Source organism: Micromys minutus (genome assembly GCF_963924665.1).
Source record: "Micromys minutus genome assembly, chromosome: 29".
Lineage (NCBI taxonomy): Eukaryota > Metazoa > Chordata > Mammalia > Rodentia > Muridae > Micromys > Micromys minutus.
Genome location: NC_137964.1, coordinates 26415597 through 26429152, shown reverse-complemented (window position 1 = coordinate 26429152; position 13556 = coordinate 26415597). Strand labels below are relative to the sequence as shown.

General features: G+C 51.5%; 1 protein-coding gene across 1 annotated transcript in view; it reads right to left on the bottom strand.

Moving 5' to 3' along the window:
* The window catches only part of CUX2 (cut like homeobox 2), a gene marked incomplete at both ends in the record, with an annotated part of 173527 nt that overhangs the window by 33432 nt on the left and 126539 nt on the right, over positions 1–13556 (bottom strand). Inside the window, one exon of the mRNA XM_080941256.1 lies at positions 3580–3658. Within this exon, the coding sequence (XP_080797382.1) occupies positions 3580–3658 (79 nt within the window). The remainder of the gene's footprint in view (positions 1–3579; positions 3659–13556) is intronic.

Genomic DNA, 13556 nt, shown 5'->3' with positions numbered 1-13556 from the left:
AAGACAAGGCTGCAATGTACTTCCCTTCCCACATTTTCTCTCTCTCTCTCATCCAAAAAAAATCTGTGTCGCAGCACTGAGCCCTGGGCTCAGTGGGGAGGAACTCAGGACACCTAGGGATAGCCACGTAAGAGATAGAACCACACGTGAAGCTGCTGGGTCTGGAGTCTCACAGGGACGACCCATTCATGTACCGGGTAAGGTGTGGCCACACAGAGGCTCAGATGCCACTGCACAGAAGTCGACGGGGGACAAGCCCAACGGCAGCTCTTTCCACTTTCCTCTGAGCAGAAGGTGTGCAAAGCAAAAGCCACTTTCTTTCTTCTTTGTTCTTTTAGGCTGGGAAGATGCATTAAAACCCTCCAAACAGCTTCCTACTGCCCAAGCTCAGTAGCGCCCATACGGACCCCCGAGTCCTAGACAGGTAACAACGCTGTGAGATCCGCAACGGACGCTTGCAACCCTCGGACCCGGACGGCCACAGGCTTTGGAACATTCCCCTAAACAACCGTACGCAGAGCATCAAACCCTCATGCCAGTCTACAAAAGACCCAGAGACCAGAGAGGGTGAGGCTCCGGGTTCAGGCCACTGGGGACAGAGTCCTGACTGTGTGTCTGTTTCTGCAGCAGAGAGCTCTTCCCTTCTGCTAGCAGCTTCACCCCGGAAGACACTGAGGAGCAAGGGGCACCTGCAGGCTGTTTTAGGAACCCCAACAAAATCCAAGAAGCCTTTTGGGCCACTCACCTGCCTTGCAGTGGGCTCAGCCGAGTGTCCTCCTCGGCCTTCCTGACTCTCTCTCTTCCTTCTGTGCCCCTTTCTTTTCCCTGTGTTCCAGTCACCAGGTCCCCAAGTTCTCCTGCTGAGGCCGGGCTGGGTCCCCCCACGACTTGGCTCATATGCAGTGAAGACATCGGCTGTCAACACGGCACGCTGAAGCCAAGGGGTTTAAATCAAGGCTTCTCTCACAACAATGACATTAATTACGCTTTTAACACATTTTACTGGTTTTTTTTTTTTCTCACTTCGTGCCACATCTGTGCGAACAATATCCAAAAGATTTACGGTTTTCTTCTGTAATTACAGATACACGGACTGCGCACTTATCAAAATAGTTGCTGAGCAATCAGCCTGTGTCTCGCTGCCTGCCAGGGACTCGGTGCTGGCAGCAGCCACTCATTCAGACGGAAATGTTGAATCAGGACTTGGGTGGGGGGAACTGCGACAAATAATTTGCCTGTCAAGACATAGACCAAAGGAGAGTCCGTGCATCCCGGTTGCACAGGGGTGTTGTGCGCGCGCGCGCGCGCGCGCTCCGAGCCCCCCAAAACCTCCACATGTGACATTTGCTTCTCGTGTCTGTGGATAACATTTAATGAGCACAAAAATACGTCTTCCTGATTCCCCGAAGAAATCATTAAAACACTGTGTTATTCTTAAATGTCTCGAAAATGAATTAGAGCCCCTAAAGGGGCTGTTTGTGTGGCTCGACTCCATCCGTTAAGGCTCCTTGTTTTCTAGCTCAGTGACAGCTGGGATGTGGCATCCCCTCTCTCCTCCCTCCCTCCCTCCCCCTCTTCAGAGGAGGAGACCTGGAAAGTCACAGCCACGGAAGTCAACACTGGGCTCTCAAGGCTCCTTGTCACCTCTGAGCACCCAGGCTTTGGGGACAGGAGCGTGTGAAGCAATGAGGATTTTTCTGAACGGTCCCACGCCAGTCTCCGGAGTTCACGTGGCTCTTGGCTGGCCTTACAACTGAGTTAAAACAGCCTGGGCTTCTGAAAGACCAGGGTCCCGTGGCGGCTTCAAGTGAAGTATTGTTTCCTCTGTGTGTGTCCAAGTATGTGTGTGTGTACGTGCATATGGGCATGCATGTGTGTGCCGTGAGGAGGTCAGCAGTCCTCAGGTGTCCTTCCTCAGGACGCATCTACTTCTCTTTTGCCTTTTGAGACAGGTCTCCTGTCCCGGAGCTCCTCGAATCGGCTACTGCCTGCCCATGAGCGCTGGCAATCAGCTTGGCTCTGCCTCCCCAGGATCACAAGCATTCACTGCCACACTCAGGACTTTACCCAGGCAAGCATCTCACCCACTGAGCCACCCACCCAACTACTGTATTTTGTTACTGTTGAGACAGCGGCTCACGGTGTAGTCCGGGCTTAGCCTGAGCCTTCTGGGTACTGGGATCACAGGCATGAGCTACCGCACACAACTTGAAGCCTCACATATGACCTGCATCTAGATACCCCAGGGCCTAGAATGGCTGCTCGGTATTAGGTATTAAGCGCAGCAGTTTATTGAAATGGTGGCCTTGTGGCCCTGACACCTGCTGTGTGAGGGGTGGGCATGGGCCAACAAATGGTTCCTGGCAGGGTGCGTGTATTTTCAGGCACATGTCCTCGTAAGGGTCACACTGTCGTGACTCGCACCCAGAGCCCTGACCTCAGAGATGGCTAACTCCCACCAAGCAGAAGGCCGCTGCGTTCACCTGAGGTGATGTTCACCTCACCGGTGGCCTCTTGCGGGAAGAAAACAAACATCTGGTGGCATTTAGTTCACCTACAGTGCACTGCTGCCCTGCCCTCCCTGGAGTTCTTGAATCTTCTCTCCCCCAGAGGAAACCCTGTACTCCCCTCTGTTCCCCTGCAGTCTCTCACAGCAGACCTAGCTGCCTGTTCTAGAAGCTTCCTTTGAACATAATCGCGTGCTGTCTCAGTGACACAGGCTCTGTGTTCCTTCTCACGGCTGACTCATAGTCCAGTGTGGATGGAACATGGTTTGGACATCTGTGCGAGTCTGTGTACGTATGTGTGCATGCATGTGTGTGCGTATGCATATATATGCATGTGTGTGTGTGTGTGTGTTTATGCATGTCTAGTGTTCGGCCCTAACTAGGGTGAACAGGGTAAGGGGCTGACTCCTGCTGTGTTCACACTGTGAGGGGAACCACCCGGTATTTGTTCTTTTGGGCAAGGCTTCAGTCAATACTGAGATTCCAAGCCTGACTGTGACAAAGGGGCCCTTGTTCTTTTATTGCCCACTGCTGGCAGAGTCAGCTGTGGCCCTGGAAGGGGTCCCCTGGGACAAGATATGGGCAAGGACATCCAGAGAAGCATCAGGTCAGAGTTGCCCTCCAACCCACAAAGCAGAAAGCTGGGTACTTGGTGGAGGGAACCCTGAGGTAACTTCACAGCAGGCTGGTTAAGTCTCTCTCTCTCTCTCTCTCTCTCTCTCTCTCTCTCTCTCTCTCTCTCTCTCTCTCACACACACACACACACACACACACACACATACACAAACACTCACACACTCATACACACATTCATTCACACACTCATACACTCACACACATACTCTCTCTCTCTCTCTCTCTCTCTCTCACACACACACACACACACACACACACACACACACACACACACACTGTCCGCCCCATCCCCAGCTCCCAGAGGGCCCAGCCTCCCCCTGGGTTCAGGCCTGGTGCCGAGACTCCAGCACCAAGAAGCCACTGTGGTATCTTTGTCACCCACCCAGGATGTTTCTCAGTGGTAATTATTCAATTACGGAGCCCGAGAGCTTCTTACCTGGCGCTTCAATTAATTGCTTATAAACACTCAGGAATGCCGCCTCTGCCTCCTGACTTCTCTTACTGAGAGCCACCACCTTTGGAGAGAAGAGAAAGTGTCACATGTAGCTATGGCCCTGGACCTGCAAGCAGACCAGTGTCTTTTTGTATAAAGGGTTGGGGGATGGGGGCAGCAACAATGGGGATGAGGGTTACAAGTTGAACTCCCACTCCCACCCCCCTCTGAGGAATCTGAGCTCAGAGCCCAGCTGTGCTGTGCCTGGCTGTATGATCTTGGACAAGTCATTGTCCCCTCTCAGCCTGTTTCCTCATCAGTAAAATGGTGGTGGTATGGGGTAGCTAAATCATAAAAGGACCCACTTCCTAAACCCCTTAAAAGATCTAAACACGGTACGGCAAACAGTAGGTTATGAATAATTCCGGCTATTCATCTTTACTTAAGAGCAGTGATGTCGAGTGCAGACAGGACATGCTTTGGGAGAAAGCAGGACATGCTTGGCCGGTACTGTGACATGGTCAGCTCTCAGAAGGCACTAACAGCTTCAGCCAACATCAGAGTAATCAGGTTTGTAGGAGAGTTCCTGGTATACTGACGGTGCTCAATAAATGCTTCCTGGCTGGACACACAGGAGGCGCTGAGTGATGAGGGGCTCCGCTCGCCGTCCTGTTCTTGCTCTGTCAGTGAGTCCATGATGGTATTTCCCATAATTCTCAGCGATGAGCTCAAAGAGACACAGCCTTCAGAGCTCTTTCTGGCACAAAGTCAGTGCCTGACATAAATTTTTTTTTTTTTCCTGAGTGGGGCAGGATAGGTTCTTAGGTAGTTCAGGCCAGCTTCAAACTCACTCTGTAACCGAGGAAAACCTTGAACTCCTGACCTTCTTTCTGTACCTCCCAACTGCTAATGTTACAGGCAGGTATCACCTCGCTTAGTTTATGTGGTGCTGGGGATTGGATCCAGGGCTTTGCTGCACGCTAAGCTTATACTCTAGGCACTGGGCACCACTTCCGGTCCATTAGTGCTATTTACCAAACAGACAAGTTGAGTGCGTTGCACTAAGTCAATGCCCAGCCAAAACGGCATCTGGGGTTCTTTTGCTTTCCAGTGGCCGAGGCCATTTGAGTCAGACCTGTCCAGAAAGGAAGACACTAGGGGCTCAAAATGCAGTTCCAGCGTGGAAGTTCACGTAAATCCTCACACCTCTATTTCCCCATTTGTAAAGGGGAGAAGTTAGTAACACAACTCCTTTAAGGAGGCCCAAGAGCATCCAGTATGTTCTACCTTCTGGTTTGCCTCACAGACATGTTTACCACCAACGGTGACCAACTTCTTCCTTGGCTGTCAGCTCTGAGTGAACATCTCAAAACCTGGCTTGCACAGAGAAAAATGTACCACACACCAAGAAAAACCACATTCAGTGTCGAGGTTCACACTCTGAATGTGGCTGCCAGGCTGCCCAATATGGCTGCCAAAGTGTGGTCCTTGACCACTTGAGTCCCGGGGGTCCAAATCAAAGCATATTAGGAGCGTGAAATACACACAGAATTTCAAAGACTTAGCATTAAAAAAAAAAAAAAAAAAAGACAGCATGGCTTTTAAAAAATGGAACTATGCTCTGAAGCTGCGATGTGAAGTCACTTTTACCATCTAACAATGTGGTTTCCAGCAAGTGTCAGGTTCTGTCTGTGATCATTAGGTTTCTATCTGACAAGAGAGGGTCCAGAGAGGCCTTTTGGACTAGGAGTTGTTAGAGAAGCGGAGACAAAACTGAGGCCAGTGTAGGACAGGGACTCAAAAGGTCACTGAGTATGGCAGTTTCATGTCAGTGTTCCCAGAACAAACCCTGGTCTCTGGCCTTCCAGGGTGACAAGTTTTTATTATTCATTCAACCGACATTTCCCAAGAGTCCCTGTCATATGCCCAGCGCTGAGGCCCAAGAATAGCATAAACCAATGGGAACATGAAATCTGTCGGCAATCTCCCTGTTGCTCCCCCACCCCGATTTGTTACAGGCACTACATGTTTGGAAGGAAAAGCGTTGGTGGGGGTGGGGATGGCAGGGGGTAGACGTGAGTGAAAGCTGACCCAGTTTGGTGGTGGAACTTGGCGAGTCCCCCGTCTTTCCTTGGGAAGGGAAGTGTCTGGGAGAAGGAAAAGAGTAGAAATCAGGTAAAAATGGAGTCATCCAATGCAGGCAGATATGCTGTCCCTCAGAGATAGACCACTCCAAGTGAACGATTGAACCACTGAGTGCCACAGCAGGCCACAGCAGGAAAGCGGTGTTTAGAAGTGTTGGGAAGCAGTGAATTTGGGAGTGTCCCCAAGGGGTTGTCAATGACAATAAAATTCAGAGGCAAACCACAAAAAAAAATACATGTTTAAAAAAACAAAAAGCAAAACAAAACAAAGAACCCACCATGGCCATTCAACACTTGCATGAGTGTTAAGAAAAAGAGAGTTTCTAACTCTTAGTACAGAAAAGGAAATGAAAAGAGTCACCAACAATTATTTTACATCTACTGTTTGTTGACACATGACATTGCTGAGGATGGATTAGGTGAAACCAAAGCTATTAGCAAATTTAAATCCATTGGTTTCTTCTTATTTTTAAAATGTAATATAGTTTCTAGAAAAATCCAAACAACTTCATATGGCTTGTTCGCTCCCCCAACCCCACTGCTGAAGTGCCAATCCAATCCAGAAAGCGTTGGCAGACTAACAGGCTGTAGGCCAAATCTGGCCCTTCGTTTGTTTCTGTAAATAAAGTTTTATTAGCACACCACCAGGGCCATTCTTTCCTGCACTGTCTATTCATGGTAGCTTTCAGATTTCTAGGACCGAGCAGTACAGCAGGGACAGACCCTGCAGTGGGCACTCCCATGGGTACATGTGGTCACAAAGAAGGAGGAATAAAGGGTGCAGATGAGCTTGTGACCTGTTGCCAAACTGGGCAAATTTGGCCTCCTCTAGTCTTTGCTTCCATGCCTGGATTTTACATGAGTGCTGGGGGTTTGAACTCCCCATACTTGTCCAGCAAGCACTCCCTAACCACTGAGCTGTCCTCCCTGGCCCGTCATGACTTTCCTGGCTCAGGTGCGTTAATTCTAATGGCCCAGGCAGACAGTGCACCCTCCTTTCTGCACGTGTACCCCTTCTGCCACATGTCACTGTCACCAGGCCTGATACAAAGCTTGAGGAATATGTCCGCTGGGGCATAAGGAACCACCGGAAATTCAATTACCGTACTTGTCATTAGCCCTGGGTTAAAAGTAGAAGGCCGTGTTTTCAAATGTTGGTGCTAAGAACACTTCAAGTGACACAGTGTGGCCCCCAATTTGCTTGTGCCAGGCTCTGGGGACTCAGCCAGGTGCACCCCCATGTAGCTCAGTAGGCCACGCCATGGCTACTATTAGCTACGGCGTAATTACCAATTACTCCGATCGGAAACTCCCGATTTCCTAATTAAACAGCTCAAGCAGGACTTCTCCTCAGAGCCCCTCAGCTCTTTGAGACCCCCCACCATTTTTGCCCCTCCCAATTCTGGGGTAGGGGGAAAAAGAGAGAGAGAGAGAGAGAGAGAGAGAGAGAGAGAGAGAGAGAGAGAGACAACCCCGGCCTCCAAGTAAGACTGCATTTAAATTGCCTGTCACTCAAAACAAAGGAGAACCGCTCATTTGTAATGTACCAGCCACCTGAACGCTGCCGGTTTTCCTCCAAGCCTCCACGCATTGGAGCGCAAAGATCATTTTTTCTATTGTTAAAATTGTATAAGCCGGGGCTTTTTTTAGCAGCGAAATACACGATTTCACTTCTCGGCTGAGGGGTGTGGGCATAAAAGGGACAGGAGGCTTCCTTTAGTATCTTACAAATAAATTTCGCTTTGAGGGTAGAAAAAAAGGAAAGAAAGGAAGGAAGGAAGGAAGGAAGGAAGGAAGGAAGGAAGGAAGGAGAGAGAAAGAAAGAAAGAGAAGGGAAAAAAGAATCTGGCGGTGGGCTGGAAGAAGGCAGGAACTGCTCAGGGCTGTGTCTAGAGAGGAGGGTAGGACTGCTGCTGGCTCTGTGAGGGGTAAAGGCCAAGGATGAGCCCGAAGTCCTTGTCGAGGGTACTGAGAAGACCTGTAGTACTGGTGAAGGTGACCCTGTGCTGATTGGCACGTGGCCTGCTGGCCTTGCCACCGGGACAGCTGAAGTGGCCACTTGGAGTGTGTGACCTTGCTCCTGCATCCCTGGTGTACCTCACACAACCTCACCCCAGAAGGGTGAATTCACAGAGGGGAGGAGGCAGCCCTAGGAGAGAGCTGGTTCCTGTGTGAGTTGGTCCAGAGAGGCCGAGACAGTGGCTTCAAGCCACACAGGAGGGCGAAAGAGACTACAACTCGTTGTGTGGCAGGAAACCGAGGCTGGAATTTGGCCTCCCAGCAACCTAAGTGGGTGATGGTAGCTTCCATATGGATGTGATAGTTTGTTTCCACTGTCTGTTCTTCAGAAGATGGAGATAGGGTTTCCTGGTGTCATGGGCCTATCAAAACCCAGAGTGCCACACGGTGCCACTTAGTGCCATGTAGTGCAGGGGCCTGCCTCATCAGTGTGGCAAAGGCAGGTCGCGCAAAGCTTACAGTGGGCTGTGGGTATGTGTGGAAATTTTGAAGCCCTGGTTCGAGTTGCCTTGCAACCTCAAACAACTCTGAGAAACGCAAATCACAACCGGGGAAGACTATGTCTCAAGATTTTACCACGCGCCTGAAGTTTTGCTGAGACCCCCTTGTCACATGAACCTCCTCAACCTGGACCAAAGTCCTATTCGGTCACTGTCATATTCCCCATGTTAACAACAGGGAGAACCAGGATTCAGAGAAGTGGATCCAGTGGTGAAGAAAAAAAAAAAAAAAAAACCCACGACAGCTAGCAGAAGGGGGACTCGAACTAGGGCCCCAGAACCCATGGTCTTGTTGCACACTGTGGCATTATCATCTGGATCCTCCCAAGGCCAGGCCCTGCCCCGTGGATGCTGCATGTGCGCAGTCGTGGGTCATGTGGCACGCGAGAGCTGAGAAAGGCCGTGAAGGGTGGGCTGGAGCCGCCCCTGCAAGCCTATTTTCTTGGATGCTCCAGTGTTTAAAAAATATTGGAGCTGTCAGAACCCATCAAGCCAGACACTCCGGATTTGCACATTTGACTGTGGTATATAAATGACACCCCAGAAAGGACTGGGGTGTGTAAATATGTGCATCTAGAGGGATCCAGGATTTTAAAAACCAGACGGGTGCCAAACTGGCAGCCTTTCCTGGGAGTCGGAGGATCTGGCCACCCGGGGCCCACGCTTCCATCGACAGCAGCCACCTGGAGCCATCTGTTCGGAATGGCCAGGATCTGAAGTGCCCCCACCCCAGGCCTGGAGCACCTGCCCTTGAGTCCTGTCAACCTCGGGTCCATATCCTCACACTCTCCTCAAGGTCACTGTTCCTGCATACCCCATGTCCCCAAAGGTGCAGCTAGGTGACAAAGGGCTGGAACCCAGGGACAACTGCGTAGCCTTGTTTGGCTGGCTGTTTCACAAATCTAGCCAGCTGCCTCCCCAAGCCGCAGCAAGCCCTCTGCCTCATCCCCAACCCAGGAGAGCCAGGCCCTGTATACACATCCCTCTGGGCACCCAGGTAACTCCACGCAAACCAAGTGCTGATGAGATGGAGGGGTGATTGGCTCTGAGGAGAGGGGGCCAGGAGGAAGGTCAGGAGAAAATAAGGGGGCACCCACGCAGCTGGTGCTTAATAAAGGGCCTGTGGGCTTTAGAATTGGGTCTGAGCTACCGAGATCTGAACTCCAGTCCCCAGCGGTGTGGTCTCTATGCTGTCCGTCCATACTGTGAGCTGTCTCCACTGTGAGGTGCAGATGGTCATGTGTGGAGCTCCTCAGGGTGAGGCAGAGCTGAGGAGCCTGGCCAGCCTCCATCAAGTGCATGCCAGGGGGTAGACAGCTCAGAAAAATCAGCGACTATCTCCGATCTGCCTGTACCTTGGTTGCCCCAGTAGAGCACAGGGACACCAAACCTCAGGGGGCGTGTCAGACACTAGCAGTTAGTTAAAAGTCAGGTTTTATTCGAGGTTTTCCCTCTTGCGGTGCACATGCTGGACACGTGTGCAACTCCGGAGGCCTGCCATTGTTGAGCATGGGGTAGCACTGGCCAAGGCTTAGGCTGTGCTTAGAATTTCTTTCCAGAGGACTGACTGTAAGGGTGAGTTTGAGGGTGCCATCCGAGAGGGGTTAGTTGCCAGAACCTGGAGACAAGGGTGGGGGCACAGAGTCAGAGATGGTGAGAACCCCCAGCCCGCTCTGATCCTTGGGCTGTCCCCTCTTGGAGTCTCTATCATGTCTGCCTGCCCACGCTAGCTTAGTGACCTCACGTTCTCATCTACAGTGGCCCTGCCCTGGGAAGCTGGCAATGGGGGCTCCAGGAAGTGCTTCCTCCTCTCAAGGCCACTGTGGCGCATTTTCCAAAATGCCAGCCCAGAAGAGCAAAGCTAAAGGAACGTGTGTGCCCTTTAAGGAATGGCGGCCACGCAAATGTCATCAAAGTGCCGTCCTTCCTAGGCTTTTAAATATAGCGGTGTCCTTTGGGAAGTCTCCTCCAAGTGGCTGAGGAAGTCCTGAGGGAATCTTAGCCGGATGGGGCACAGAGGAGGTGCTTGGATCTAGCCAGAGTAAACACTTTAGGCGCTATGGTCTCTGTTGGAGCTGCTGAGCTCTGCTCTTATCCTGCAAAAATTGTGGCAACCATATGCAAATGAGGCTGTATTCTAATAAAGCTTTATTTATAAGGACAGCCAGTGGACTTGGAATTTGGCCCAGAGTCTGCCTCCGCCTCCATCTAGAAGGTTCTCAGCTGCTCCTGTCCCATCTATTTGCTGCTGTGCCTTAGGATAGTCACTGGGCTGTCGACAGTCTTAGTTGGGCAAGTTAGGAAGTGGAGGCAGGCGGCTCAGGAGTTCAATGTTAGCCTGGGCTACCTGAGACCCTGCATCAAACCAAAGGAACAGAAGAGCAGCCCTGTATCTGGTTTGGATTAATGGGTGAGAAAAGGGTAGAAGGTGCTCCAGCAGCAGAGAGAGCTTCAGAAAACAGCCGGTCACAAGGCCAGTGATCCACACATCCGGGGACGGTGCTTTGCTAAGTACTCAGAACAGCATCTGGCTTGTAGGAGAGGCCCAATAAATATTTGCCTAAATGATGAATGATGTCTGTGCCCAGCCAGGGACTCACATGGAGGGGAGACACAGCCTCCTTCCTGCTGCCCCAAGAGCAGGATGTCCCTACCAGGCAGCCTGGAGGGACAGCTTCAGACACCAAAGTTCCTTCTTCCCGCTTTGAGGGGTACAGTGCTGAGACCAACTACCATGCAGTGTAAGACCGAGTCCTTGTCAGAGCTCTCTGGTCCTTGAGATGGATTCTGCCTGCCACTCTTTGCTGAGAGTGTTCCCTTTCTTTCCTGCAGGGAGTGACACCCACAGCAAGGCCGGAAGGAGGAGGGGGAAGGATGGAGTTCATCAAAGACACTCATCCAACTGTTCAGGAGCTTCTTTGCCAGGCAGACACAATCCATGTGAGGCTGAGGGCTAGGCCCTGCTCTGCAGGCTTCCCCCTTCCCTGAGGTAACCCGGTCTGTCATGTTTGCGCTGTTTGACTTCTGTTCTGTAGCTGGTTGGATCTGGGCTGATGAACCAGGCAGGCCTCACGCTGAGCCAGGGGCATCCGTTACCTTGGGGGTCTGAACTCAGACCTGGATGACTGATGCTTCTCAGCTGAGGCAAACCTGGCCCATCCGGAAGTCGGCCTGGGACGGGCATGAGGATGACCTCGTCTTATCCCAGGTAGGAAGATGGCTGTTTTGGTTCCAGGAGGTTGCGTCTATTCTGCCCTGCTCTCCGGGAGCCCACCTCTGCTTTCTCACCTCTCAGGAACCTGGGTTCGAATCCCAGTTACACCAGCAGCTGTGGGCCCAGAGCTGGATCATCCGGGCCAACCTTCATCTTTAAGATGGGCAGTGCAGGACCAACCACCAAGAAAGCAAACAGCAATGGGTGCATCTTGCAAAGGCTGGGTACTTTGTAATCGTGGTGGCTGCCATCAGATGGGTCTCGGTGAGGTGCGCATGCGCACGGAGATCTGTTTCCTGTGCTAAGACTCCAGCTGCAGCCGCTACTGACACACCTCCCACCCGAGGCTTCAGAGGAGATACGGGGTGTGTTTCCTATCCACTGAGGCCTGCACTGGAACCACAGGTAGAGAGGCTGTCCCTGACTCACCCAGCCCCTCACCGCCAAGAGCAGAGATGGAGGAAATGGCAGACGGCAGCAGGGAGGTGTCTCCCTGCACATGACAAGGTTGGAGAGAGAAGACAGGAAAAGATGTCCCCAAGACAAATGGCCATTTTCACTTGGTTTCGGCACCATCCCTGGGTCGAGGCAGGGAAGGCTCCCAGGGCTGGGCTGAGGGAAGGGTCTGACTTGCTCTTGCCTCTCACCAGCACCATTAATTTCTTTTTGTTTCCTGCTGAGGTACCAGCTCAAGGTGAGCGAGTGCTCTGTGCTGGGGCTCCGAGAACTGATAGATTGCATTCCTTTGCCGGGTCCGTTTCATGCTTGGTGACTCCGCAGCAAAGCAATTATCACCGCAGAATGCATAATGGTCTAATTAATAACTAATGTCAGCTCGGGCTCTGAGCCATGATTCTACCTCAGCATGCCATCCCCCCCCCCACTCCTTCTAAACAATTGGAGAGAAAAAAATTATAATTGACTGGTTATATTGTTAAGTGTTCCTGCTCTGTGGACAGGGTATCAAGTGGGAAACATACAAGGCCTGGAAGAAGAAGAAGGACTGTGCCACCTGTGTGAAGGCTGTGTGACCCTGTTCAATGTCTGGGGAAATATAGTGCCTGGAAAAAGAGCCATTTTTTCTGTATGCGCGCGCGCATGTATGTGTGTGTGTGTGTAACCTACGGCTCTCTGGTTCTATATTGTATCCCTTGAGACCCTGGCACATAGTAAGTGTTCAATAAATCATGGTTAAAGGCCAGGGCTGCCAATCAGGAGCTGCTGTGTGGCGTTGGGTGGGTCACTAGCCACCTGTGCTCATCTCCTGCTTGTATTGTAAAATGCTGGCAGTAATAGTCCCCAGCTCACACGCAGGTCACAGGGAATAATGAATTGGGAACCACAGAGCACCCAGAGTGCTGCCTGGGACAGAAACACGGCGAGCCATGCTTGCCAATCTTATCGCGTGTCAATCAATACTCTATTCAACAGTGCTTCTCCAGCTCCTGCAGAGTGAGGGCCATGGGGGGGACCAGGGAGCAGAGTCTAGGTGTATGTGTGTGTGTGTGTGTGTGTGTGTGTGTGTATGTGTGTGTATGAGTGTGCAAGCATGCGTACACAGAGCCTCATGAAAGGGCCCATCAAAGGGATGCGTAGTCTTAGCGGTTCCCCACAGGAGTGACATGTGATCAGAGCTCTTGAGGAGCCACAGGTGTCAGGAGTGTCTGGTGATGCCTTAACTGTCTCTGGCTGTCACTGAGGGAGATGGGGACACTCTACTAAGCTGCTGAACACCCTCTCAGGCAGAGGCCAGCCTGTGACCAAGAGTCACCCCATCTGGAACTTTACCGTGCCCAGGCTTTGCATGCGGTGGGCAAAATGCTCAGCAATGGGGTAATGCGCAATCCAGCCACACAATAAGCTTGCAACCGGTTGACAAAGTTATAAACCGCCCAGCTAGATAAGATAGACTGACCTATAGAAACCCTTGAAAATATTCATATCTACCTATCTCCAATTAAACCCACCTGGATCTTGTTCCTCCTCTTCCTCCTCCTCCTCCCTCCTTCCTAGCCTTTTTCCCCGCCTACTCTTCCTTCTCATCCAATGATAGGCTGGACCCACCTTTCTGCATAATGACATCATCCTACATATTACATAGCC